This window comes from Elephas maximus, chromosome 3, assembly GCF_024166365.1.
Source record: "Elephas maximus indicus isolate mEleMax1 chromosome 3, mEleMax1 primary haplotype, whole genome shotgun sequence".
NCBI lineage: Eukaryota > Metazoa > Chordata > Mammalia > Proboscidea > Elephantidae > Elephas > Elephas maximus.
In genome coordinates, this window is record NC_064821.1 from 83,069,867 (window position 1) to 83,095,919 (window position 26,053).

The 26,053-nt window shown below is 57.0% G+C and overlaps 1 protein-coding gene across 1 annotated transcript; it reads left to right on the forward strand.

Moving 5' to 3' along the window:
* Nucleotides 1–346: 346 nt before the first annotated feature.
* Nucleotides 347–21,164, forward strand: FOXO6 (forkhead box O6). Its single transcript, XM_049875944.1, has 2 exons — nucleotides 347–1,013; nucleotides 19,905–21,164. Exons 1-2 carry the CDS (start codon nucleotides 600–602, stop codon nucleotides 21,162–21,164), a joined length of 1,674 nt encoding a protein of 557 aa, XP_049731901.1. The 5' UTR covers nucleotides 347–599.
* The last annotated feature ends 4,889 nt before the right edge of the window (nucleotides 21,165–26,053 follow it).

Consider the following 26,053-nt stretch of genomic DNA (forward strand, 5'->3'; position numbering starts at 1 on the left):
GGGCTGGGCACCCGGCGGGCGGAGGATTCCGCGGCCGCGGGCGTGCACGCCACGCCCCTCCCGGCCGGGCCCGCCCCCTCCCTGTCCCCCGCCCATTCCGAGGTGCAGCCAGCGCTGAGCGCGGCGGGAGCGGGAGCTGGCGCTGGAGCCGGAGCGGCGGCGGCGGTAGCGGCGCTCACCAGGCGGCGGAGGCACGGGCTCCCGCCCGGGCTCGGGCTCCGGCATGGTGCAATCCAGCCTCGTCCCGGGAGAGCGGGACCCGCGCGCGGGGCCGGCGCCCGGGGAGCGGCGGCAGCGGCGGTGGCGGTGGTGGCTGCAGGCGCAGGCAGGCGGCAGGTGCTAGAAGCGGAGCTGGGCGAGGTGTGTGCCCGTTGGGCTCCGGGGCCGCCGCCCCCTCACTCCCCGCATCTTTCTCTCCCTTCGTGCTCCCCAGTGCGTCCAGCCCCCTGCCCCCGCGCCCCGGTCCATGGCGCCCCGCGGTTGAGCCCGCGCCGCCAGGGACCCCTCCCGCGGGCCTCCCCTGGGCGCGCAGATCCCGGAGCCGCCCGCCCACCCTCCGCGGAGCCTCCCTCCCCTCCTTGCCGGAGCCGGGCGGGACCATGGCTGCGAAGCTGCGAGCGCATCAGGTGGACGTGGACCCGGACTTCGCGCCGCAGAGCCGGCCGCGCTCGTGTACCTGGCCCCTGCCGCAGCCCGACTTGGCCGGCGACGAGGACGGAGCGCTGGGCGCAGGGGTGGCTGAGGTCGCCGAGGACTGCGGGCAGGAGCGCCGGGCGACAGCCCCAACGATGGCCCCAGCGCCGCCGCTGGGTGCGGAGGTCGGACCTCTGCGGAAAGCGAAGAGCTCCCGGCGGAACGCGTGGGGAAACCTGTCCTATGCCGACCTCATCACCAAAGCCATCGAGAGCGCCCCGGACAAGCGGCTCACGCTCTCACAGATCTACGACTGGATGGTCCGTTACGTGCCCTACTTCAAGGATAAAGGCGACAGCAACAGCTCAGCCGGCTGGAAGGTGGGGACGTCCAGCTGGGGAGGGGGAGCTGGGGACGCCGGCTAGGGCTTCCAGGGGCCTGCTGTGTGTGCCTGGGCGCTGGGCGGGCAGGCTGTTGAGAGGGCCCCTGGGGAGCCCCAGGGGTCACTGAGAATATGCCCAGGGCTTGGGGCTGGCTGTCAGATGGCTGAGGCGTGCAGGGAGCAGCTGTGTGTGTGCCCTGGGTGCCGGGCGGGAGGTCTGCTGGGGCAACAGGGGACTGCCTCTCTGAGCTGCCCCCGAGGGACTCCGGCCGTGAAACACCCCACCCCGTCCTTGAGGGCATAGCGAGGAACATCCGACACCCCCGTTACCCAGGCGAGTTACCTTTGTGTTACTCTTGTTTTACCCTTGCCACCTGGGCACCTTCTCAAAGAGCTGGAATAACGACTTGGGGCCAATGGCTGCTTCTCCACCCCCCTCCTCCATCTTTCCCACTGCTCTTACTGGAGCTGGTCCCTGGATACAGTGTGACCCTGGACCCACAGCTCTTGGTATGGCTCCAGGAGTTCACCTTAGGGCACCAACCTGCCTGGGGTTGGGGAACTCTGTCAGGTGACCTGGGAAGCTCTGAGTCCTCTGTGGGGCAGTTGTCCCGCCCCCACCCCTCCTTACCTAGATCAGCTTGAGGGTGGTGGTGATGACCCCTGCTGGTCTGAGAGCAGGGTGCTGTGGTCTGGGAATCTTGCCCTGCCCTCCCTAGACTGCTTGTCTTCCACTACCCTGGCTTTCTGAGCCCAGATGCGTTTGGGAGTGGAGGAGGGGTAGGGGAGCCCCAGGGAGGCCTCAGTGTCAGCAGTGGGAAGGGGCCAGCCCTCTTGAGTGAGGGCAGGGGTTTGACTGGATTGTGGCCTCCAGAACCATCTCCTCCTCTGGCCATCTTATTGGGGAATAGGTATAGTCTGTGCCTTTGGGAGAAAGGAGGTTGGGGGGCTGTTCCTAGGGAGTGAGGTGTCAGAGAAGAGCTGTCAGGGACTGAATGTCAGTCTCCTTATGGGGAAAGGGGTCTTTTTGAGGGAGGCATGACATGTGCCCTGTGATGGTGGTAGACAGTCAGGATCAAAGCAAGGATGTGTACAAGTGGGTGGCGGGAAGGCTTGTGCACAGGGGTGGCTCAAGATGCCCAGCGGCTGCAGTGTAGGGCCATGTGTCCTGACTTGGGAGCCCAATACACTCAGGCCTCACACTGGTGGCTTCACTGTCTCAATTGCTGGCCACTGTGGGGGTGAGGGGCACAGGCTGGAGAAGCAGACATAGGTCTCTTTCCCTAGTCCCTCTCCAGTCCACCTTGGGCTCAACCCCCACCAGAACACATTCGTCCCAAAAGTGTGTCCAGCCCTTGGACTTTGCTCTCACCTCCCTCCCTGCTCCCCTTGCCATGTCCCACTGTCCACCTCCTCCTATAGATATAGTCCCTGTCCTCAAGGGCAGAGGTCCCGATGCCTCCTCCAGGAAGTCTTCCCTAACCTGTTTTAGCTAGCTTAGGGTTTCCCCTTCTCTGGTCCTTTCTCTGCCTGCCTTGGGTCTTAGTAGTTTGTGTCATGTCTCAGTTCCCTTCCCCACCGACACCTTTGGAAGGCAGTGGCAGTGTCATTGCCATCTCTATGCCTGAAGCACCCAGCATAGAGCCTGGCTCCAAGGAGCTACCAGTGCATGTCTGGCAAAAGGAGTGACCATGAGGGGCTTGTGCTGTGGCTACAGAGACAGGAAATGGGTGGTTGTGTTTTGTGGATGGTTCGGACGTTGCTGAGGCAGAGGAGAGTACTGTGGGCTGGAATAGGTCAGGAGGGCTTCCTGTAGGAGGTGGAGTTCCAGCTGGGACTTAATGGGGAGGACGGGGGAAGATGGAAAGAAGGGACATGAGACTAGAAGTGGAGAAAGAAGTCTTGGGGCCAAACTCTGCCAAGTGCCTTCTCACATCTCCTTTAATGCTCTCAGCAGTCTCTGAGGTGGATTTTACTGTCCCCGTTTACAGAGGAAGGCCCTGAGGCCCAGAGTGGAGAAGCGAACTGCCCAAGGTCACACATTGAGTAAATGGGAAAGCTGTACTACAGCTGAGGTGTAACTCCCTCCAGAGTCCAGGTTCTCTTCCTTGAGCTTCTAGATGCCCCACAGAGCCTCGGGACAGTATCCTGCTGGCAGCTGAGGGCCGGAAGGGAGGACATTGAGGCTTTTGAACAAGGGCAGATAAAAACCCTAGAATGTAAAACTTGAGTCCCCTAAGTTCATTTCTCAGACTGGGAGACTGAGGCCTGGAAGGGGATGGAACTTTTCTCAGGTCATCACTAAGCAGCAGGCCCTGGATGAGGACCCATGTCTTCAGCCTGCCCATTGGATGTAGTTTCCACTGCACCATGCTGCTGGGGACATGCTGGCCTTCTCTGCACCTGGGCTTTGGAAGGAAGGAGCCCTGGGAGGCTTAGCCCGGGGCTGCAGAACTGGAGAGGGAGCCTCTGGCTTGGGCTCTTGACCTAGGTCCTGGCAGAGACCACCCAGGCATTGGAGGGGGCTGGTCAGGGGGGTCTCTGGCCTGCCCCATCCTGTCCCTTCAGTGGCTGTCCTTCTCCTACCCCACCCAGGTTCCATGGAAAGCCTCTTTCCTCTTTCATTCCTGGGGCTGCCTATGTCTATGTCCTGCCCCTTGTTCCTAGTCAACCCCTCTAGGGACCTGGCAGAGGGGCCACCCCCAACTCCCAACCAAGCTCAGGTTGACAGGGACTATGGTACACCTCAGATGTCAGGGCTGGGACCAGGGCGCATTTTTCCTTCCTCCTTGCCCTCCCCCATAAGTGTTACACTTGAATCCCTGGGGTGTGCCAAGCCTGTGTTAGGTAGGGTCAGGGGACTCATGGGGAAGGTGTTGGACCTGCCTTCAAATGCAGCAGTGCTCAGGTAGACCCTGTGTTTTACAGACAAGAAGGGCTGGCATGGTGGTGGGCTTGATGCTCTGGGGAACGGGAATGTCCTCACAGGGGAGGTAGCACTTGATCTGGGCCTTCACTAGAAAAAACCTGTTGCCATCGCATTGATCCTGACTCATAGTGACCCTACAGGACAGAGTAGAACTGCCCCATAGGGTTCCCAAGGAACAGCTAGTAGATTTGAACTGCTGACCTTTTGGTTAGCAGCCGAGCTCTTAACCACTGTGCCACCAGGGCTCTGCCTTCACTGGGGAGGGTAGAATTTGAGAGAAGGTCTTCCACCTGCACATGCCAAGGCAAGGAGGTAGAAATGTGCAGGCTGGATGTGGGCGATAGCTTGGGTGTGCCAGGCTGGCGCTGAAAGCACTAAGGTGGCATGGCCAAGATGGAGTGGGCAGGTCAGGAAGGGCTAAAGTGCTTGCTGTTGCCTTGTGGTTTGATCTGTGATGTGGGGAGGCAGCTGGGTGGTGCTGAGAAGAGGAATTGGAAAAGGCATGACCCTGGCAGGCACAGGACACCTAAACCAGGGCTGAGGCCTAGGGAAGGGCTGGGCTTAGCCCTGGCACCTGGCCAAAGAGGCTGGTAGTGTTCCCCTGGGGCAAGGGTCTTCAGGCCTGGGATGAGGGTTTGGACAGGAGGACCCTTCTGTCTGCAGTGGCCCAGGAGTGTGGCTATCTGGGTAGGGCCTCCCACTTTCTCTCAGATGCTCCAGCTCCACCTTCCCTAGCCCCGACTCCTCTGGGAAGCCTTCCAGGCTGTTCTGGGTCCTGGTGCTCTTTCCACTTAGGGCCCCTGGAGTTGTTCTGCCTGCTTTTGTGTTTCCTGGCTGCCAGCTCCACTGGGAGCTCCCAGGCCAGGCCCAGGCACCTCCCATTCCTGTCTGCAGGCCTGGGGGGATTGGGGAGGGGGACGGACTGACAGAGGACTGAAGGGGGGGGTGTGGGGGGGGCAGTGCAGTGCCTGGGGACTTCCCTCCTCCCTCAGGGGCTGGGGCTGGAGCTGCTCTGTCCCAGACTGTGGAGCAACCTGATCCTTAAGGGGTGAGATGGGGTGGTGGTGGTGCTACCCCTATCTGCCCAGAAGGTCCCAGGTACGGTGGGAGCTGGAAGGGAGGGGCTTGGCTAAGAGGCCCAGGTGAGTGTCCTCCTACAGCCCCAGCTGAGTGTTGGGTGTGAGTATAGGGGGCTCCCCCTTCTTTCTACCCACCCCCCCAGTCTGATCCAGCAAGGCACCCTCCTCCTTTGTCCTGTGGGGATCCCTAGCTCCAGGGGCTTGTAGGGGTGCAGGAGAAGGCAGTGTGAGCCCAGGGCTGGTGGGGGCGGGGCGTGTCCTCACCCCCTTCGCTGCACGAGCGAGGGGCTGGCAGCTGCCCGCCTCCTGGGCACGAGCCCGTGCCAGCCGCTCCTGGCACAGTTGCTGGCACGCCCGGCAGACTCCCACGGCCACCTGCTCACACCCACCCACGAGCGCTGGCGCGCTGCGGGCCCTTCCGGCTTCCCGGGCCTCCCAACTCCCCTCCCCCATGGCTATGTTCTAGTGCCCCCACCCCAGTCCTCAGCTCCCCGAGGACCCCCTCACCCCTGACGGCTCTGAGTCCCTGGCCCCCTATCCTCGCAACTTGGGGAGCCCTGGAGGCGGGCTGCCGGGAGGCCCTTAGGGTAGCTGCGCCGCGGGGGGAAGAGGAGGGGTACGGGAGGCAGACAGACCCACAGACAGGGTGAGGGCCCCGCCTGCCACCTGGCGCCGCTCCAGCGGGACGATGGCGGGCAGCGCCGTGCCAGGCGGTAATTGCAGACAGTCTAATTTAAAGAGATGAGACGGTTATTTTTAACTCGCGTTAAGGTAATGAACGGCGCGGGGGGTTTGCGGGTTCGAAAGTTCAGCGGCCCCCCAGCCCCCACTTTCTGTGGGTCGGGGGCCCCTCCCTGCAAGTCCTGAAGGCTGCAGCCTCAGGACTAACTAGAGCAAGGAGGGGAGTTTGAGGAGCAGCAGGGGCCCTGCCAGAGGGCGGGGAGGGTTGAGAAGCCCAGGAAGGAGGGGCCCAGTTCCGGGAGCTTCAGCCACTAGCCAGGTGCACATTCCTTAAAATCCTCTCCACCATCCTGCAAGGTGGGTATTAGCATCCCTGCTTTCTAGATGGGGAACCTGACTTGAGAGAGGAAGTGTGCCCTGGGGTCACATACCTAGAAAGTGGCAGACCTGGGAATTGAACCCCCTTCAAAGCCTGAAACTCTTTCTGTGCCATTGGGTGGGGCTGGAGAAGAAAGCTGGAGGAAAGGGCTTGGGTTTGGACTCTGAAAGTGCAGGGGCTTTCCTTGCAGCCCACCTTCCCCTTACTTTAAGTGGCAGCTGGTGACAGCGACCCTGTGGGGTGCCGTGGACTATGGAGGCCCCTCTGAGTCTTGTGAGGGCTGAGGAGGTGGTCATGGACTGTACCTGTGGATATGACCCTATGGGATATGGGTGCATTAGCTAGAGCAGGGGGAGTCCCCTCCTCACCTCACCAGGCTCCTGCACCCTGCAAATGACTCACCAGCAGCTTGTGGCCCTGCCTCCCAACTTCGGAGTGGGTACCTGGGAGACAGGAGAGGGTGGGGCTGGACCTACCTCCACACTAGTGCCCAACCCCTCCACCCCCAAATCAGCTTCTGGTCTCTAGGGGAGGTGGGAATCATGAAACCTAATACCCTTCCTTGCTTCTTCCCCTTATCACATACTCCCAGTGATTAAGAGCTCACAGTCTCTGGGATAGCCCATTCTATTGTTAAAGAGCATCACTAGGATGGAGGGGGTCCTAGCTCAGTCTTTTGGGGTCAGAAGGAGCTGTGGAGTTGGGGGTGGATAAGGGGTGGACAGGGCATCTGTCTGGGAACCTGATCCAGTGTGTGAGCTAGAGCAAAGCTTTTTGCCACTCTGGTCCTCAGTATTCTCATTTGTATCTAAAGGACCTTAACTTGATTACTGGTCCTTTTGTGGCTGTGACTTAAAGTCTGCTCCCAGGAGCCATGAGGGGTTCCTTGGAACAGAGGGCACATGCTACCAAGAGAGGACTTCTCACAGTGAAAGTGTGAGTACAGGTGTGGATGGAGTCAAACTTGGGACTCCTGCTCGGAGATGCCTACCCTGCCCTGGAAGTACCCAGGTGGCAAACGCTTCGGGCACAATGAAGGCAGTGTTCAATGGCAGTCCCAGCTGGTCCCCAGAGCAGACAGATGGGGGTTCAGGGTGTTGTTGGGTGGGCATTAGCTGAGGCTCTGGGGCTGGGTAGGGTGCTCAGGGGGACAGCTGGATCTGGAGTGGCCCCCCCTCCTAGCACCCTGGTTACCATGGAAACCAACTCCTGTTTGGGAGGGTTTGGCTGTTTGCTGCCTCTCCCCACCCCCCAACCCATATGTGGAGGTGGGAGGGGGGCCAGGTGGTGTGTGGGGGAGGGGCCTCCCACACCTTCCCCCCAGGGCCTCCGTCTTTGCGGAGAAACCTTTGTGGTCTCTAAAGGGGTGCCTCTTGTGGAAAGGGGAAGGAGAATTAATGCCTGAGTGTGAGGCAGTTGGTTAGGCACTTCACATAAATTCTCATTTCATCCTCCCTGGGTCCTGCTGGAAACATTTAATAGCCCCATTTTGCAGCTGAAAAAATGGAGGCCCATAAAGATCTCACTTGGCAGGTATCATAGCTGGGGCAAGGCAGATCATGGATTTCTCAGAAGCTGTTTTACCATGTTTCACCTACTTCCAAAGCCAGTGCTATCTCAGCCCCACACATCAGCCAGCCCTTCTGCCCCAAAGCACTCTCCTACTGGAGAACCCTTGGGGCTCCTCAGTTCCCCCTGGGAGCCAGCCACACCCAAACTGCTGTTTGGACTCCTGGCCCTCTGCTGGGCCTGTCTAGGCCCTGCCCTCCCTCCCACTTTCCATGCTGCCTCTAACCTCAGGCCACCTTTGAATTCCCACTTTTTTCTGGAGTTCTCAGCCTGTACCTACTGCCATTGTCACAAGCTCGCTCTCATGGCCTGATCCCTTGGGACATCCTTCAGAATCTAGATGGCACTTGGGTGGTTTGAACAAAGACTCAGGTGATTCTGGAACCCAAAGCACCTCCCTGAGAATTCCTGTCTTAAATCTCTAGTTGTTTGCAAACCTGTCTGACAATCAGTTACCTAGATATTAGCTCTTAGATAATACACGTTTCTAGTCCCCATCTCAGACCTTCTATATCAGATTCTCAGTGGGCGGGCTAAGGAAGCTATATGTTAACAGGTGTTTCTGGTGATGGGTCAGATTCCGAACCGATGCCTTAGATCAGGGCTTCCTGGCCTCCTGCTTGTCACTCTTTCTTTTTTTCTTCCCAGCATGGACCAGCTCCTTCTCCAAGCAGGCTGTCCAGTTTGAGCCCATTCTTTTCTACCTTGCCCCTTGTTGGTCCTCCCAGAAATCTGACCCCTGTGCAGTCAGATCCAAGGGTCTGAGCCACCACCTGAAACACATGTACACCTCCACCCCCCCATATCTTATGGGTCCCATTGGATAGGATATGGCTGGAGAGAATAGAGTCAGCAGCCAGGACTGACGTGTTAGCCACTGAGAGCCTTTGGCTACAGGAGGGAGGGGAAATGTTAGAGCAGGCCTGTCTAGAATGGTAAGAAAATGAAAAGACACAGCCCCTGCATTCTGATAGCTCCCATCTAGTGCAGGGGACAAGAGGAGCATGTGTACCACCCAGTGCTGTTCCTGAAGCAGCCAGTCCTGGGGCCCAAGCATGACACTCAAGGCCTTGATCATCCGGTCCCAGTCACCTCCCTAGCTACATCTCTTACCCCTCCTGTCTTGTGACCCTTGCTTTAGCCACACTGAACTGTTTCAGCTTGGGATCATGCCTGCCATGTGCCACTGCATACATGCTTTTATCAAACCTCACAGCAACCCTGGGAAGCTGGTACCATTGCTATCGGTTTTGCAGATGAGGAGATTTAGGGGAAGAGAAATAAAATGGCAAAAACGAAACCTTCCGGGCTGACTTCACCCTAGTCCAGTCCTGTGGCCAGGCTAACCCAAGCTGGTCTCTTTCCCCAGCCCCCCAATCATTTGTCTCATCTCTCTGCTCTTTCTTGGAGTGTGGCCCCACTGCTTCCAGTCTGGGAAACAGCCCGGGGTCCCTGGCTTCCTTCCCCTGATGGAGCGCTGTCTGAGGAGTGCCAGGTCAGCTTGCATGGGTGCTAATGGCAGCTCCTTCTGCTCACTGTAATCCAGGGCTGCAACCACTGGGCACCTACTGTGTACAGCATGCAGTGCTGTTCAGAGAAGAACCCTATTGGCTAGCTGACCTTGAGTACCCAGAGGTCAAGCTGGGGAGATAAGATAAGGACACCCGATTCTGATTCAGGCTAAAAACTGCTCAGGGTCACAATAGAAGGCCAGATAATGAGTTTTGAGTACTTGGAGGTGGGGGCGGGCATTCCAGCAGACCCTTGGGACTCTTTAGGGAGCCCCACAAGGTCTGTGCTGGCCAGAGCCTGGCAGGAGCTGAGGCTAGAGAAGCAAGCAGGGGCCTGGGGTCAGAGGCCTTGAATGCCATGCGCAGAAACTCCAAGCTCTGGGAGGGTAGACAGAAGGATCACTCTAGGTTGGTGTAGAGGTAGACAGGAGGGAAAGACTGGCTCAGGTGCCCACCATGGGCCTGGGCCTGGGTCCAGGAGAGAAGATAGCTCAAGATAGTGTGGCAGTTCAGGGAGTGCCAGATGCCAAGCCCAACTTCCACCCTTTTTCCTGAGGTGCCATTCAACACTCTTTGGTGCTTCTCTTTGGAGGTGAACAGGGTAGTAACGTTAGAAATTTGAGCCCTGGAGACAAACAGGGAAGGAGAAGCTACCACTAGCCCCTTGCTCTACCCTTGCTCACCCCTAGCTCTACCACTCACCCCTTGTGTGGCCTTAGGTAACTAAGCCTCAGTTTCTTTCTCTACAAAATGGGATAATAATAGGATTTATGCCCAAAATTTCAGGAGAGAGATATGTAAAGTCCCAGGGAATGCTTGGCAGATATCGTTACTGTTGTTCAGTCATTGATCTGGGCAAAGGAACCACCCCACATGCAGTGTAGGGGTCCCTGGGCCCTGACCTCTGAGAGATGCTGAATTGTGTGTGTGGGTGTGTATGTCTGTGCACGTGCATGCTGGGGCGGGGGAGGGGATGTCAGATATCCAGCGTGGTCAAGCTCCCTCCTGCCCTTATTTGGATCCACTGCTTTCCAGCCTACTGAGCCTTCTCTGGAGCTCTGGTGGCACAGTGGTCAAGAGCTGTGGCTGCTAAACAAAAGGTTGGCAGTTCCAATCTACCAGCCACTCCTTGAAAACCTTATGGGGCAGTTCTACGCTGGGTTTGGTTTGGTTTTTTTGAGCCTTCCCTTTCCTTTTCTCAGAAAACCTTCCTCATGGCCTTGGGAGGTAAACGGGTCAGTTTTAGGCTCCCCACTGATAGATGAGGGAAATAACTTGCTCAAGGTCATACTTGAACCCAGGGCTGCCTGCCCCAGATATCAGCTTCTCTTGGCCCCAGTGGCAGGCTGTGTGACCTTGGGCAAAGCTCTTCCCTCTCTGGCTCTCAGTCCGATCTAGAGATCAGAGTTCTCCTCCCAGCAACACTCTGGGAAGCTGTACCGCCTTCTCTTCCCCCTCCCTCTCCCCCTGTCCTCAGCTGGCCTGGCCTCCTCTTGTAACCTGAGCTGGGGCCTTGGGGGAAGGGGCTTGCCCTCTGCCAGAGGCACCTGCCAGCTGAGCAGATGTGTGAGGATGGAGGCCCCCAGGAGGGGATTGCAGGCTCTTAGCCCAGTCTGGCGGACGGACTGGGGCAGGCAGCGCTCAGCACACCCAGCCCAGGCCTCTGTCCTCTGCCCCTGGTGCTTACCCGAATCACTTGTTCATTTTTCACCGCACATTCATGGCACTCCACCAGTGTCCTGCAAGGACCTCTCAGTCTCTGGGAGAAGACAGATGGCAGATGAGGACTGGTACTTTGGTCTGGGTGGGCTGCCCTGGGCTCCTGGAGCACCTTGGCATGGGGACAGAGGGCCAAGGACAGCCCCCGGGGGCAAGGCCAGTATCTGTGCGGGTGGCCATGCCCCTGGGAGAGCAGATGGTTCTCTTGGCACCATGCCCACTCCTCCTCTTCTCCCCCCAGGAGCCAGCCTGTAGGGCTGGGGCACAGCTGCTGGGCCCTCCCCAGAGCCACCCAGGGCAGAGCTGGGTGAGGTCACCGCAGCTGCTCCCAGGGCCTGGGGCAGGGGTGTGGGGAGGTGTTCATCCACAGGGAGGGAGGGGGCTCTGACTGAAGGGACACAGGGAGAGGTCTGAAGGGCTCTCATTTAATCCTCACTTAGGGATCTCATTTAATCCTGGAGGAGGAAGGGGGGGTCGGTGGAGGAGTTGCTGAGCCACTATGGACAGCCCCCACCCCTCACCTCAGGCCCACCCTGGAGGATTCTGCCTGGCTTTAGCTCCCGCACCCACCCCCTCCCCCCACGAGGTATCTCAGGGCAGGTGGATATGCAAGGGGCCTGGGTTTGAATTCACCATCACTTACAGCTATGTGACCTTGAGCAACTCAGTGTGCCTTTTGGGGCCTCTACTTCTTATCTGTAAGATGGGGATGATAAACCAGCTCAGAGGGTTGTTACAAAGTTCCAATGAAGTGATAATATTTGAGTGCCCAGCACAGTACATGGTACTTGGCTTGTGTTCAGTACATGGCAGTTCTTTCCTGTCTTCACTTTGCTGTATCCCCCTGAGGATCAGGAGGTGCTGAGGAGAAGCCGGGAGGTGGCAGAGGCGTCAGGAGCTGCAGAGGAAATCAGGGAGGAGGAGGCTCAGGCAGAACCCTGGTCGGGAGTGGGCAGGGTCTGGAGCTGAAAAGCGCCACAGAAATGGCAGGCTTGAGGGGTTCTTGGCTGCTGAGGCTTCCACCTTATGAGCTAACTTACTGTGAGCCAAGGATTGCCCCCTGCACAGCTCACAGTCAAGTGAGGAGTGTGGATCACACACAATTATATTACATTGTGCAGTTACACCTTTGGGGTAGCACTGAGGTGGGTGCAACTGTATATTGGGGGAGTGCAGAAGGAGCAAGGAAATGGGCCATAGTACTGGTCTTGATGGAGGGGCAAAGGCTTTTTGGCCAGAGAGAAGAAGAAGGGTAAAGGGGACAGAATGTGCAAAGGCATGGAGGTGTGAGACATCTGGGGTGGCTGGAACCCCAATAGGGCTTAAGAAAATGAGGGTGATGAGGCTTGAGGGCATCAAAGGGCTCTTGAGTGTCAGTCTGGAGTTGGACTCGAGCCCATGGGCAATGAGGAACCATGGACTTTTGAGTATGAATGTGCTTAGACTTGCTGGTTTGTCTGCTACCCAGCCTGGGTGTGTGGGCTCTGCCCTCTCTGGTGGTGGGGGAAGGTGGTACTAGGACCTTACCCTTGACCTCACATCCTTGCTTTGGACATTTGGTTTCTGTTGACCCCTGGCTGCTCACTTCTATTCCACTGCTAATTCCAAACCCACTTACCTGTCACCACTTATGGCCCTGATGCTCCTACCTGCCCTTCTCCCCGACCCCCACTGTAGCCTGTAGTGCCAAGGATCTACCCACATAGCCTCAGGCCCCTGCCTTCCTCTTCTGCCAGGAAGCCTGCCTGATTAAGCACCCCAGCTTTACCCCAGGCAGCAGGTCAAGTGACCCCTGGGGAGACTGTGGCTCTATTGAGATGGGCATGCGCTCCCAGGCTGGGATGGGGCTCCAGAATGGGCTAGGTGGCTAGGGATGGAAAGGAGAATGCTGGAGCTGCTCCTGAGCTCTGACGCAGGGAGGAAATGAGATTCTTGACATATAGGATCTCATCCATTCTCCCTGCAAATGTTGGAATTGTTACCCCCTTTTTTTTATTTATAGGGGAAGTCTAAGGGTCACATGGATGAAGTTAGGATTTCAACCCCTGCCCTGGACATTTCTTCAGCAGGAAGGGAGGGAAGGAGGGTGAAAGGAGATGAGAGTCATGGAGGAGAGCAGAGGTCTCACCACAGCCCGTCAGGGTGGTCTCTGCTCTGGGTAGGAGCAGGACCATCATCATCCCTACCAGATAGCCAGGAACTACTTCCTGAGGGAGGGTTGGGCTGAGCCCTGGACAGCAATGGAACCTGAAGACGTGTCCACACCTGGCCTGGGCTTGGATGGTTAGACCCAAGACCCAGGACTGAACTTAGGAGGGCCCTGGAAACTCCCAGGTATCTGGGAGCCCAAAAGGTAGCACAGGACCGGGGGTGGGGGAACCTCTGGTCTCTGATGAAAGCCAGAACAGCTGGGGCTTGAGACCTAAGGCAGAGGTGATCACTGGGGTGGGCAGCAGGGCAGCATGACTTCAGCCACACTGGCATGGTGGGATAAGTCTCACCTTTGGAATCCAGTAGCCCTGGGATCCAGACCTGGCCCACCACTTTCTAGCTGCATGGCCTCAGGGAAGTCATTCAGCCCACCTGAGCCTCAGTTCCCCCTCTTTGTAAAATAGCAGTACCTACTTGCAGGAGGGTTATCAGGATTACAAGAAACTAGACTAAGCCTGGCATGTAGTAGGCGGTGCCCTTCTCCTGCCTCAGTTTTTGAGGCACACGCCAGGGGTGGGAGGGAGTCGGCTTGCACTGGCTCATGGGAGTACGTGTTTCTTCCCAGTTCTGCATCAGTGATGTCACATGGGCACCTTGAAAACAGCTACAATGGGCATATCTACATCACAGAAACCAGCAAGGGCTACCAATTAGATAGTCCTTTTACCCCTTGGAGTGCTGGTTGTTAAATATTTACCAGTGCACCACTGAATGTGCCCCAGAAAGCAGAACCCAGGATCACAGGGCAAGAAGATGACACGGCATGGGAGCCCATGTCCCTGAATCCATTCTGAGGACCCGGTCAAAGAAAGGGACAAGATGGGAGGTGGAGCAATGGTGGAGTGTTGGCTGAGTCAAGCAATCTAGAACTCTAAGTCCGTGGTCCTTTCTGGGCCTGGGGAGATTGGACATAGTCATAGCACCAGGCAGCCCTCCGTAGGCAGGGGCCAGGGGCCAGTGGTTGGTGAAATCCCTCTTCTCTCTACCCCACCCACCCTGGAGATCTGGCAGGCTCTGGCTGGAGAAGTCAGATTGGATGAGGTTGAACTGTCAGAGAATGGAGCTGTGCTGGGAGGAGAAATGAGGTTGTACTGCAAGATAAACGAGGTTGTGTTGTCAGGGAATGGGGTGGTACTTGGAGGAAAGGTGAGGCTGCATTATTAGATAAATGAGGTTGTACTGTCAGGGGATAAAGTGTACTTGTAGGAGAGATGACGTCCTGCTGGATCATTCGGGTTGCACCATCAGAGAACACAGCCACACCACAGGAGGAGGGACAGTCTCTGACTCAGAGGATAAATGAGGGTGTCCTGCTGGATAAATGAGGGGGCCCATCAGGTGAATGGAGTGCTGTTAGCAAATGAGGTTGTACTTGCTGGATAAATGGGACTGTTGTGCTGGATAAATGGGGCTGTGCTGTCAGATGAATGCATTACTGCTCGTGGGCAAAGAGTGTCCTGGGGATAGATGAGGGTGTCCTGCTGGATAGATGAGCTGCCGCCACCAAATGGATCAAACCCTGTCCACCAGGGAGGCACCATCAGCAAGGACGAAGTTATTCTGACCCCACTGGGGCTCCTGTAGTATCTTCTAGCCCAGTTGGTACAGGTGTGAGAGGCCTGGGCCCCAGCAAAGCTGGGTTGAGTGGGCAGCCCTGGGTTAGCCAAGTCTGCATGGGGAGCAGGGGGAAGCAGGAGGGATCAGAGTAGGGAGGCTGGTTGAGCAGCTACACTGTTCACCCTGGGAGCCCTTCTTTGCTTTGCCCTGAAGCCCTCACTCTTCTCTGCACTTTCCTCTGTAGATCATGCTGTTCCTGACTTTCTCTACCCTTCTGCCCGTATCTCATTTGTCCTCTGTTCCTGCCTTTCAGCCCCTATTGTGTGCCAGGCAATCCACCCAGTCTCATTCAGTTCTCTCTATAACACAGTATGACCCACTTTACTCTTTCTTTTTCCCTCCCCCTCTCTCTCTCCTACTCTTCCTCTCTTTCACTCATTCTTTCACTTATTCATTCATTCTACAAACATGTTTTATTAAGTGTGGCTGCTTACTAAAAGGCTGGAGGTTTGAGTATACCCGGAGGTGCCTTGGAAGAAAGGCCTGGCAATCTACTTCAAAAAATTCAGCCATTGAAAACCTTGTAGAGCACAGTTCTACTCTTCCACACATGGGGACGCCAGGAGTTGGCAGCAACTCAATGGCAACTTTTTTTTTTTTTTTTGCGCCAAACACATGAGAGCACAGTAAACAAAACAGACAAAAATCCCTGCCTTCACGAAACTTATATTCTAATGGAAGCCAGACCATAAACAATACACCTAGAAGATAAGTAAATTATAGTTTAATTTAGAAAGTGATAACTGCTTTAGGGCAGCAATGCTAGGGAAGAGAAGCGATTTTACAGAGTGGTCAGGATGGGCCTCTTTGCAAAAGGTGACAGCTGAACAAAGACTCAAAGGAAATGAAAGGTCTATATGGGCATCTGGGGAGCAGTGTTTCCCCTTACACAAAGGCACTGAGGTGGGACCGTGCCTGGCAAGTTTGAGGGCCAGCAAAGTGTGAATGAGGGAGGCGAGGGGGGCAGTGTTAGGAGAGGAGCCAGAGGTCACAGATGGTCTTGTGGGCTAGGCAAGGCCTTTGTCCATTAGTCTGAGTGAGATGGGGACTGGATGGGTACTGAAGGGATGTAAGCAGGACTGGACATGCTCCAAGGTATTTAAAAGGACCCCTCTAGTACTATGTGGAGGACCATTGGGAGCGAGGGTGGGAGCAGATTGCCAGTTGAGGAAATGGAGGTTCAAAGCATCTTGCCCCAGGGTTGCACAGCTCGTTAGTGTTTGGAGTCAAAACTGGAATCCAGATCTAACGCCAGAGCCCATGCACTTTGTACTGTGCCAGCCTTTTCTCTCTGGCAGCTGAGGCCCAGGGGCTGGCTGCCCAGCCTCAGGTTCTAAGGGAGAGTGGGGTGGGTACAGGATGTAACCTACCACCCCTCTCCTCTGCCCACAAATCCAGGAGGTCCTATCTCCCCTGGGAACCAGCACCAGGCTTGGATGTAGCTATAGGGAGGTATAAGGCCCCAGAAGCGGGCCCAGCTCTAGGCACCAAGGGAGCCTGGGCATGCTGGAGCCATGGCTGTGGTGGCGGGTTGCTAAGTGACCCTGAGTGGGAGGGAGCCCTGGTTACTGCTGCCTGGCAGAGGTGTCTCTCTCCTCTGCCTCCTCTGTGGCCCCTGGCCTCCCAGGAGAACTTTCGGGCAAGCTAGAATTAGGATCAGCATTTGCCACTGGATCTTGGCTGGGAGCTCTGGTTGGTACCAGCTGGTTGGGCCCTGAGGAGCCAGACTGAGCTGCAGGACCCACCTTTTCTCCTCGGGCATGGCCTTGGTGCACACCTGGTACAGAGCCTGGCTCAGGTGTCAGAGGCTCAGATCCTCATCAGCTCTGACCCACCGACCTGTGTGACCCTAGCAAGGCACTGCACCCCTCTAGGCCTTGTCTGCCCCTTCCATCTGCCTGCAGGATCCCTCCTCCAAGGGCCTCTGTCTCTGTGAGGGGTGTGAGGGAGGATGCTGAGTGGGCAGGGCTCTGCCACCCTATCCCCATGGCCTGTTTTACAAACTCAAGTTCTAAATTAGAGTCTATTTACAAACAGTTCCACTACTTTAATTTAAAAAGAAAAGAAAGCCCTGTGCTGGAGGATACCAAGAATTTTCATGGGAAACTGAAAAGGTCCCCAGAGTACAACTGGCCCATCTGCATCAGTTTCCAGGTACGAAACCGAAGCTCTGACTAGGAGAGGGGCTTGCCCTGGGTCAGGCTTGGCAGAGCAGAGGAGCCCTAGGCATCCCTGCTCTGCCACCAGGTCCGGGGCGACCTCGGGCAAGCCCTCCCTGGGTCAGACCAGCTGTAATGGCAGGCTGGGGCTAGAGCTCCCAGGGGTACCTGACTGGGCAGGGGACAGAGGGGCAAAGATGCCAAGCTTCATAGGCTGGGTGCATGTGTTCTAGGTGGTAATCTAAGACATCATTTTTTTATTGAGAAAATTTGGATGTATTATGAAGTACAGTGCAAAACTCCCTTGAATTTTAAAAAGGAAGCAGGAGATGTAAGAAATTTCGACTTTGCAACAACGGCTTGTGACGGAGCCCCCACCCTTCCACGCTGCCAGCCTTTAGGGTAGTTTACATGGAGAGTTTAAGAAGCTCTGGAGTACTGGCTTCCTAAGATTCTTTGGAAATTTTGTGACTCATTTCCCTCTCCCTTGGCAGAATGGGATGTCCTTTAGACTCAGAGTAAGACCAACCTGAAATCGATACCTGGCTCTGCCACTTTTCAAGCTGTGTGACCTTGGTGACTTAACCTCTGAGCCCCACTCTCCTTTGAGCCCCACTCTCCTTATCTTGGCATGAGGATCACACTCACTGCCTTGTAAGGGTTTTGATGTAACGATTACATGAGATAAAGTAATTACCACATCTAGGACTGTATAGACAGATACTCAGTAGGTGCTGGTACCTGGTGACGTCCTCCCTCCTCCTCGCAACACTTGGAGCTGGGCTGGCACATAGTGACATTGATAAAGAGGTGTTGCCTAGCTAACCTCCAGCTGGGAAGTGGAGAAGTGGGAGGTGGAGCCTCCAGTAAGCCAGACATCTCATAGGGGAGGAGAACACATGAGGTCTCCAAGGCCCCTGAACACAGGTGTGGGTGGGGAGGGGCTGGGGAGCCAGGTGCAGGGGCAGGAGCAGGGGTGAGGATCTACTTGAGGGAATACTACTCCCTTGGGGTCCAGCTCCTCTCCTCTCAGATTCCCAGGTGAAAAGCCATGCAGGGCAACACTGGGAGGGACCTTGGAGCCCCAGGTGTTGCTTCCCAAGGCCAGAAAGTGCCAGAAACAGGGAACCTGGGACCCTTAAGAGTTTGGTCAGTAGCTGGAGCAGGGGGTAAGGGGCTGGAGGTACCCTAGGTAGCAGGATGGACCCCATCCTCCTGAAGACTGATGGGAAGGTGGCAGGAGGGAGAGTCTGCCCAGAGCAGTGGTTACAAGTGTGGCTGGTTGATTAAGGAGTTAAGAGCAAGTCCATGAGCTGGGCAGACCTGGCACTGCTGTCTACCAGCTGTGGTACTGCAGACAAGTTATGTCACCCCTGGGCCTTCGTTCCCTGATAAATGGGATGGGGTAATGCCAGCTTCACAGAGTTGTCAGTGCCCAGCAGTTCTACTCAGTGCATGACATGAACTAGATAGAGACAGAGGTCTGTTAGGTGAGCTAAGTAGGGGAGGTCTTTTGGACAGTGAGGGATTTAACCAATGTCCATAAGCACCTGGTGTGTTCACCAAACACCTCCACATACATGAATTATTTCATTTAAAGATTCAACAACCTTATGAGGTGGCTCCTGAATGTATCTCCATTTTTTTTCAGAGTAGTTCACTTCGTCTCAAAGAGATTAAGTAAAGAGCCCACGGTCACATAGCTAGGCAGCCAAAGAAGTCAGGCGTCCTGCCCAGCCCTTCTGATTCCAAAGCCCATGCTGTTTCCACAGCAGTGCCTGAGCCGGAAGGTGAGGCCACCGGGTGGGAGGCCCAGCAGAAGTTCTGCTCCAGGCCCCTGTGGAAGCCAGGTCCTTTGAGATGTGGACCCTGCCTTCCTTTGCCCTAAGGGCAAGCCTGAACAAGTTGGCAGTGACAGGGGAGCTCTGGAGACTGGCACAGCTGAAACAGAGGAGAGGATATGGCAAAAAGGGTGGCAAAGGTGAAGGCCAGGGAAGTGCTGAGGTGCAGCAGACAAGGGATTATGTCACCTCCTTTGTGGGGATTGTGTAAAGGTTCTACTAGGTAAAGAAAGGGCTTTGAGGGCAGAGCTACTCTGGCAGGTGGGACAGGAGGGGAGGACGGGCTGCAGCCCACAGAGCAGGCTGGAGAGCTGGGCTGGCCTGAAGGCAGGCACTGCGCAGAGGTGGGGTCTGAGGTCTTCCTGGCTGATGGATGTCTTTTGAGAGGCTTGGTAGGATCCAAGGCCTCTGTGGGGTCCACAGGAGCGCCAAGGGGTTGGGGGTAATCTCTGAAATGTCTTGGCCCTATACCCACCTTGGGGGACCCCCAGCTTATCTTGCTTTCCCTGGCCAGGCCCTCCCAGCAAAGGGTTAACAGTCTTCTCTACCTGCAGTTGCATTTTAAAGACACGAAATTAAAGCAGGTAATTTATTCTCCCCACACACGAAAGAGCAATTAGTTCTAAACAGGGCTTAATCAGTCACTGCGAGATTGATTTCTGGAGCCCTGGGTTTTCGGGCTCCTGGCGCCATGCCAGGCTGGGGAGAGAGGGGGGCGGACAAATGAGCCGCAGCGGCGGCATGAGCCCTTACATAATATGCTGGGGGGCTCTGGCAGCCTGGCCAGCCCAGGCGGGGCTTGGCGGAGAGGGGAGGGGGCGTCCCCATGCCCCTACTGTAGGTCCAGGCAGGCCCAGAGTAACCCTCGTAGAGTCTGGCCTGGCCTCAACGGACTGGATGGGCCCAACGCTTCAGCCTTACCCCCTGGGAAGTGTCCGTGTGTGTTGGGGGGGCGGTGGAGGGGGGAGGAAGGGAGTTCGGGGAAAGAAGATGGGTATTCTGTGTTTGTCCAGCCGGATACTTAAACTTGCACCCCCTTCTCTCTCCGCCCAACCCCTTTGCCCCATTATTCCTTATTGTCCCCCTTTCTCCCCGTCCGGCTCTTCTCCATTCTCGTTTACTCTCACTTCTTTTCTCCATTTTCTCCCTATCGCTTCTCCCTCTTCCCTCGCCCCATCCTTGTTTCGGCCACAGAACTCCATTCGGCACAACCTGTCGCTCCACACCCGTTTCATCCGTGTACAGAATGAGGGCACAGGCAAGAGCTCCTGGTGGATGCTGAACCCCGAGGGCGGCAAGACGGGCAAGACTCCGCGGCGCAGGGCTGTGTCCATGGACAACGGGGCCAAGTTCCTGCGCATCAAGGGCAAGGCGAGCAAAAAGAAGCAGCTGCAGGCACCCGAGCGGAGCCCTGACGCTAGCCCCCAGGGCGCGCCAGCCCCTGGGCCTACGCCCGCTGCGGCCAAGTGGGCTGCCAGTCCGGCCTCACACGCCAGCGACGACTACGAGGTGTGGGCCGACTTCCGCGGCGGCGGCGGGCGACCCCTGCTCGGCGAGGCGGCCGAGTTGGAGGACGACGAGGCCCTGGAGGCCCTGGCCCCATCGTCGCCGCTTATGTACCCGAGCCCGGCGAGCGCGCTGTCGCCGGCGCTGGGTGCGCGTTGCCCTGGGGAGCTGCCCCGCTTGGCCGAGCTGGGAGGCCCGCTGGGCTTGCATGGCGGCGGCGCGGGGCTGCCGGAGGCCCTGCTGGACGGCGCGCAGGACGCGTACGGGCCGCGGGCCCGCGCCGGGGCGCCCGCCTACTTCAGCGGCTGCAAGGGCGCCGCCTACGGTGGGGGCGGGGGCTTTGGGGCGCCGGCGCTGGGCGCACTGCGCCGCCTGCCCATGCAGACCATCCAGGAGAACAAGCAGGCCAGCTTTGCGCCGGCCGCCGCGCCCTTCCGCCCGGGGGCGCTGCCCGCGCTGCCGCCGCCGCCCGCGCCGAGGCCCGGTCCGATGCTGGGCGCGCCGGGAGATCTGGCGCTGGCAGGCGCGGCCGCTGCTTACCCCGGCAAGGGGGCAGCCCCGTACGCGCCGCCGGCCCCCTCGCGCAGTGCCTTAGCCCACCCTATCAGCCTTATGACGCTGCCCGGCGAGGCGGGCGCGGCGGGCCTGGCTCCGTCCGGCCACGCGGCCGTCTTCGGGGGCCCGCCCGGCGGCCTCTTGCTGGACGCGCTGCCCGGGCCGTACGCAGCCGCCGCCGCTGGGCCGCTGGGTGCCGCGCCCGACCGCTTCCCGGCCGACCTGGACCTCGACATGTTCAGTGGGAGTCTCGAGTGCGACGTCGAGTCCATCATCCTCAACGACTTCATGGACAGCGACGAGATGGACTTCAACTTCGATTCGGCCCTGCCTCCACCGCCTCCCGGTCTGGCCGGGGCCCCGCCCCCCAACCAGAGCTGGGTGCCGGGCTGAGGGCCGCCTCCCCCACCCTTCGGGTGCCCCCGCCCCGCCCCCATGGGGTCTCTGTCTTCCTATCCTGATCCCCAGGCCCCCATCCCCGATTCCAGCCCTACAGGAGGAGCCAGAAGGCAGCCCCAGCCCTGTTACAGACGTCTCCCAGAGTTGACCGCTGAGAGAAGTGGTAGGGCGGGGCTGGGGCACCCCACCATTCCGGCCGAAACTCCTGAGCCTGCTCCTCCTGGGGCAGGACGCCCGGGAGACGTGGCTGCACTCCGGGCTGGGTAGGAGCGGGGAGAAGCCATGTGGGCCGCCTGCTGTGGGCGCTGATCGGGGAAGCGAATCGGGAGATGGGGCGGGGGCGTCTCCGAATCTTCGGTTTCATTTGCAGGGCCCTCGCCGTGACGCACTGGCCACCACAAACGCGGATCTGATTCCCAACGGACACTCTTCCCATTGGTCTTACCCTCAGTCACCCCAAGCCGGCAACCCCCTCCAGAAAACACAACTACTTACCGGCCGCCCACTACAGCAGCCCTTCTCTAGCCCTAAACCACCTCTACCCCACCCCAGGTTCAGTCCCTACCCCATCCTCACCGGCTTTAACTCTTCCCCTCCCCCGTCGGGGTTCATCCCACGCTCCTCTCCCCACCCCCCACTACGGGCCTCAGCTTCCCCAGTGGGCCTCAGTTCCAGATCCACCCCCCAACCCGGCACCCCTTCCTCCGCGCCACTCCTGGCCTGTCTCTCCCATATTTATAAGTGTCTGGTCGGGGCGGGCGGTGGGCGCAGCGCCCCCGGCGCGTATCGTAGGCAGTGTACCGTGGCCGTGCCGTCAGCGTGTGCGTGTGCGTGTGTGCTGTGTCGAGGCCGTGTAGAGTGCATTGTACAGCATATTTTCATGAATAAAATTGTTTTAAATATTTCCCGCGCCTGGGGCTAGCAGGAGGGGGCTTCGGAGGAGGACGATTGGCAGGGATCGCTGGAGCGGTCGTACCTGTGCCTGAACCCCAGTGTGGCTTTGTGTCTGGGTACTGGTCCGCATTCTCTGGTGCCTGTCTGCCCAGCAAGCAGCAGTGAAGAGCCCACTGAGTTCCGGATGCTGGAGATGTGCCCTGTGGAGATCTGCACCTGTGTCTGTAAACACGTGCATGCAGGAAGTCTTCCGTCTGGGGAAATTCTGTCCGAATACTGTTTTAAGCCTCAGAGATTGGGAGAGGGGCACAGATATTTCTTGAGAACCAGGCTAGTCTTAGGTACTATTTGTGTCCCCATCGTACAGATGAGAAAACAGTGTCGGAGACAGAAAATGACTTGGAAAGGCAGGGTAGGATTGTGGAAAGGGAGACCTTTGAAAGCGCAGACTTGTATTTTAATCTTTTCCCTGCACTTTATCGGCTGTATGGCCTTGGGCAAATTATTCAGTTTCCTAGCCTTGCTTTCCTGGTCTGCGTGAAGGGAGAGTAGCACCCATCTTGTGGGTTTCTTGTGAGGAGTAAGGACATCATAAAGTAGAGGGTCAGTGAAAAAGAGGAAGACCCTCAACGAAATGGATTGACACAATGGCTGCAACAATGGGCTCAAGCACAGAAATGATTGTGAGGATGGTGAAGGCCCAGTCAGTGTTTCATTCTGTTGTACATCAAGTTGCTATGAGTCGGAAGTGACTCGATGGCACCTAACAACAACATGTAATGGTGCTCAGTACAGATCCTGCACATATTCATTCATTCATTCAAGGAAGATTTCATGAGCACCTGCTACATGCCAGGTCTTATACCGGGCATTGGGAGAGAGCAACATAGATGCAATCTCGGTGCTGGAGGAACTTAGAGACTCATGGGGGACACAGATGAGTAAACCGGGCGTTATAGATCAAAGCTGTGATGAATGAGGCAACCAAAGGCCTGCTGTGGGAATGAATGGTGGGGCAGCACCCATCCCGGAGTCAGAGAAGGTGCCTGGAGGGGGTGTTGTCTCAGGTGAGCCTTGAAGGGTGAGTCAGCACTGGAGAGAGGAGGGATTTAGGCAAAGGGACCAGCACATTCAAGGGCCTGGAGTCAAGACAGCACGTGGGTTCCAGAACCCACCGCAGTTAAGTATGGCTGAAGCTCGGAGGTTGAAGGATTACTAATGCCAGGGAGGCAAATGGACCAGAAGGGCCACAGGGAGACCAGTGAGGAGGTGAGTGAAGTAGCCAGGCCAGAGGTGCTGGTGGTAGCTGGAACCACAGACAGTCAGGGAAGGGGGAAGGAGGGCAGTGGGCCTGGAGGGGAAAGGATGAGTTCACATATATTTTGAATGTAGAATCATTAGAACTTGTTCGTAGGTTGAACATGGTGGTCAAGGGAGAAGCAAGAATCAAGTGATGCCCAGTTTCTGGCTTGGGCATCTGGGCAGACAGGCCATTCCCTAAGATGATGGGCTGAGAAGCCCTGGGGAAGGTGGCACTCAGCTTCTGAGAGGCTGACCTTGAGTTGCATCCTAGGGGAACCCCTTGGAATATGGGGATGTTGAGGCGGATACCATGTATATACTGTGTGAATGGCATTCCGTGGTACTGGGCAAAATGGTGGCCTGGAGATGTCCAAGTGGATAGTGGTCAGAAGCCCAGGAAGGTGTCTGGGGTGGAGAGGGAGATCAGGGAATTAGGAGCACAGCGGTTGTCACGGAGGTGTTGGGAGTGGCTTGGGATAGGTGTAGTGTGTCAAGAGAAGGGGCCCCAGGTTGGCTCTGATGAACACCTTTGAAGTCTGGCACAGGAAAAGGAGCCACTGTCAGAGAAGGAGTAGCTGGAGGGAGGGTAGGAGGAAAACCAGGACACTGTGGGGTCCCTGGGTAGCATAAATGGTTTATGTTCATCTACTAACCTAAAGGTTGAAGGTTCAAATCCACCCAGTGGCACCATGGAAGAAAGACCTGGAGATCTGCTTCCATAATGATTACAGCCAAGAAAACCATATGGAGCAGTTCTCTGTAACATGTAGGGTCACCATAAGTTGAAATTGGCTCAATGGCAACCAGTTTTTTTTGTTTTTGTTTAGTGGGATCCTAGATTTGTGAACAGAGCATGGTCCTAGAAGGGAATGGCCAAAGTTTTCCAATGCCTGCTGGAGCTCTTACCTCCTGGAGCTTTATTTTCTGGATCTGAACAATGGGGCAGTAGCACCTATCCTGTAGATTTGTTTTGAGGAGTAAATAAGATTGGAATTATTCTCTGAGGCCACATTCCTAGCAAGGGGTAGAGCCTGGGTTCCTGCCCCCAGCTATCTGTCTCCAATGCCCAGGCTCCCATAGCCCTGCTGCCTCTGGGGGGATGGCTGTGAGATGATGTGACCAGAGGCACCAAGGAGCTCTGAGGCAGCAGGACCCGCATAGGTTCTGGGCTCAGAGCTGGGGGGCTGTGACTTCACTGGCAGGGTGTGGGGGTGTCCCTGCTGGGAGAGGAGCACATAGAAACTGCTGGCCCCTCTTCTGGAACAGATACCCTGGGACAGCCCAGATCGGTCTGGGCTCCACATGGGCTACAAACCTGCCCCAACCCTAGGCTGGCAGAGGGTGGGCTGCTGGTGTGTGTGTGCAGGTCTGTGTGTGTCCATGCAGCCCCATAAGCATCTGTCTGTGTGGACCTGTGTGTGTGTGTGTTAGTGAATGTGCTGGGGGTGGGGGGCTGGATGTCTGTTGGGATCTCCCTGTCCAAGTGTGCATGTGCATATGTGTGTGTGGTGGGAATGACAGTATCTCCATCTCCAAGTGTTCAAATGTACGAGTTGAGCTGTGGAGTCCATGCCTGTGTGTGTTGCTCTCCCAGGCTCCACATGTGCGCTGCACACCCATAGTTCTCTCTGGGTGTGGCTGCCTGGCTTGGCACATAACCCTCCCTCCCCTCCTCTCACACCCGAGCTGGTGTTCCCCTGCCAGGAGCAGCTTCTGGGCTGCTGTGCTGTCAGACGGGAGAGGAGCAGAATAGAGAGACACTCCCGACCCTGGGAGCTGGCCCAGCTCATGAGCTGGGAGTGGTAAGACCACCTCAGAGTAATGACTGAGCTCTGCCCTGTTCAGGCCAGCAGTAATTCCAGAGCCAGCTTCCATCCTGCTGGGCCCAACTGGGAGGAAAGGGGTCAGCTCCCCTGCAGCTGGAGGTCTGCAACTGGCCCTTCCCCGCCAGCCCTGGAGCCCAGCAGACGCACCCCCCTCCATGCCCACTCCCTGGGAGGCGTCTGACACATGATTTATTCATAAAAAGCCATTATTTGTGCCAAAGAAGAACTGAGCTGCTCGTTTTTTAAGTGCTGATAATGCTCTCAGCCTCCTCGCCTCTCCTCTCCCCTCCCATCTTCACTCTCATCTCCTCTCTCACCTCCTTCAGACTTCCCATCCCCTCTTCTCCTCCTTCTTCCTGTTTCCTCTCTATTCCTTTATTGTTCTCCTCTTTCACTCTCCCCCAATGCCACTCACCTCCTCCCCATTTCTTCTCTAGAGCTCACAATTAGGGGGCATGAGTCAGGGTCAAGGGAGACCCATAACCAGTTGTTCCAGATTGGGGGAGGCCCACACCAGGCCTGGAGCCTTGGGGACCCCATTCCTACTCTCAGCCCTAACCTCCTCAGGTCCAGGGGAAGGCTGGGAGCAGGGGGAGCAGGCTGAGAAAGATGGGTGAGGGTCTTTGGGGGCTGTCCCAACCTACTCCTTTACGCTAAGGGTGGGACTTTAGCACTCCATGACTGGCACCAACCACGTGTGCTTGCTTACTAATCTGTAGTGCACAGTTCACCTGTGAAGTCCACACGTAGAATTGTGCACTACAGATTAGTAAGTAAACACAGCCCATGGGTGCCTTGCTTACTGGTAAATCCCTGCTCATATGTGCACGTACATGCACACACACACCCGATAGATGTGTA

Coding starts and splice junctions, on each gene's coding strand:
- FOXO6 (XM_049875944.1), top strand. CDS start 600: ATGGCTGCGAAGCTGCGAGCGCATCAGGTGGACGTGGACCCGGACTTC. Junction 1,014..19,904: donor ACAGCTCAGCCGGCTGGAAG/GTGGGGACGTCC, acceptor TTTCGGCCACAG/AACTCCATTCGGCACAACCT.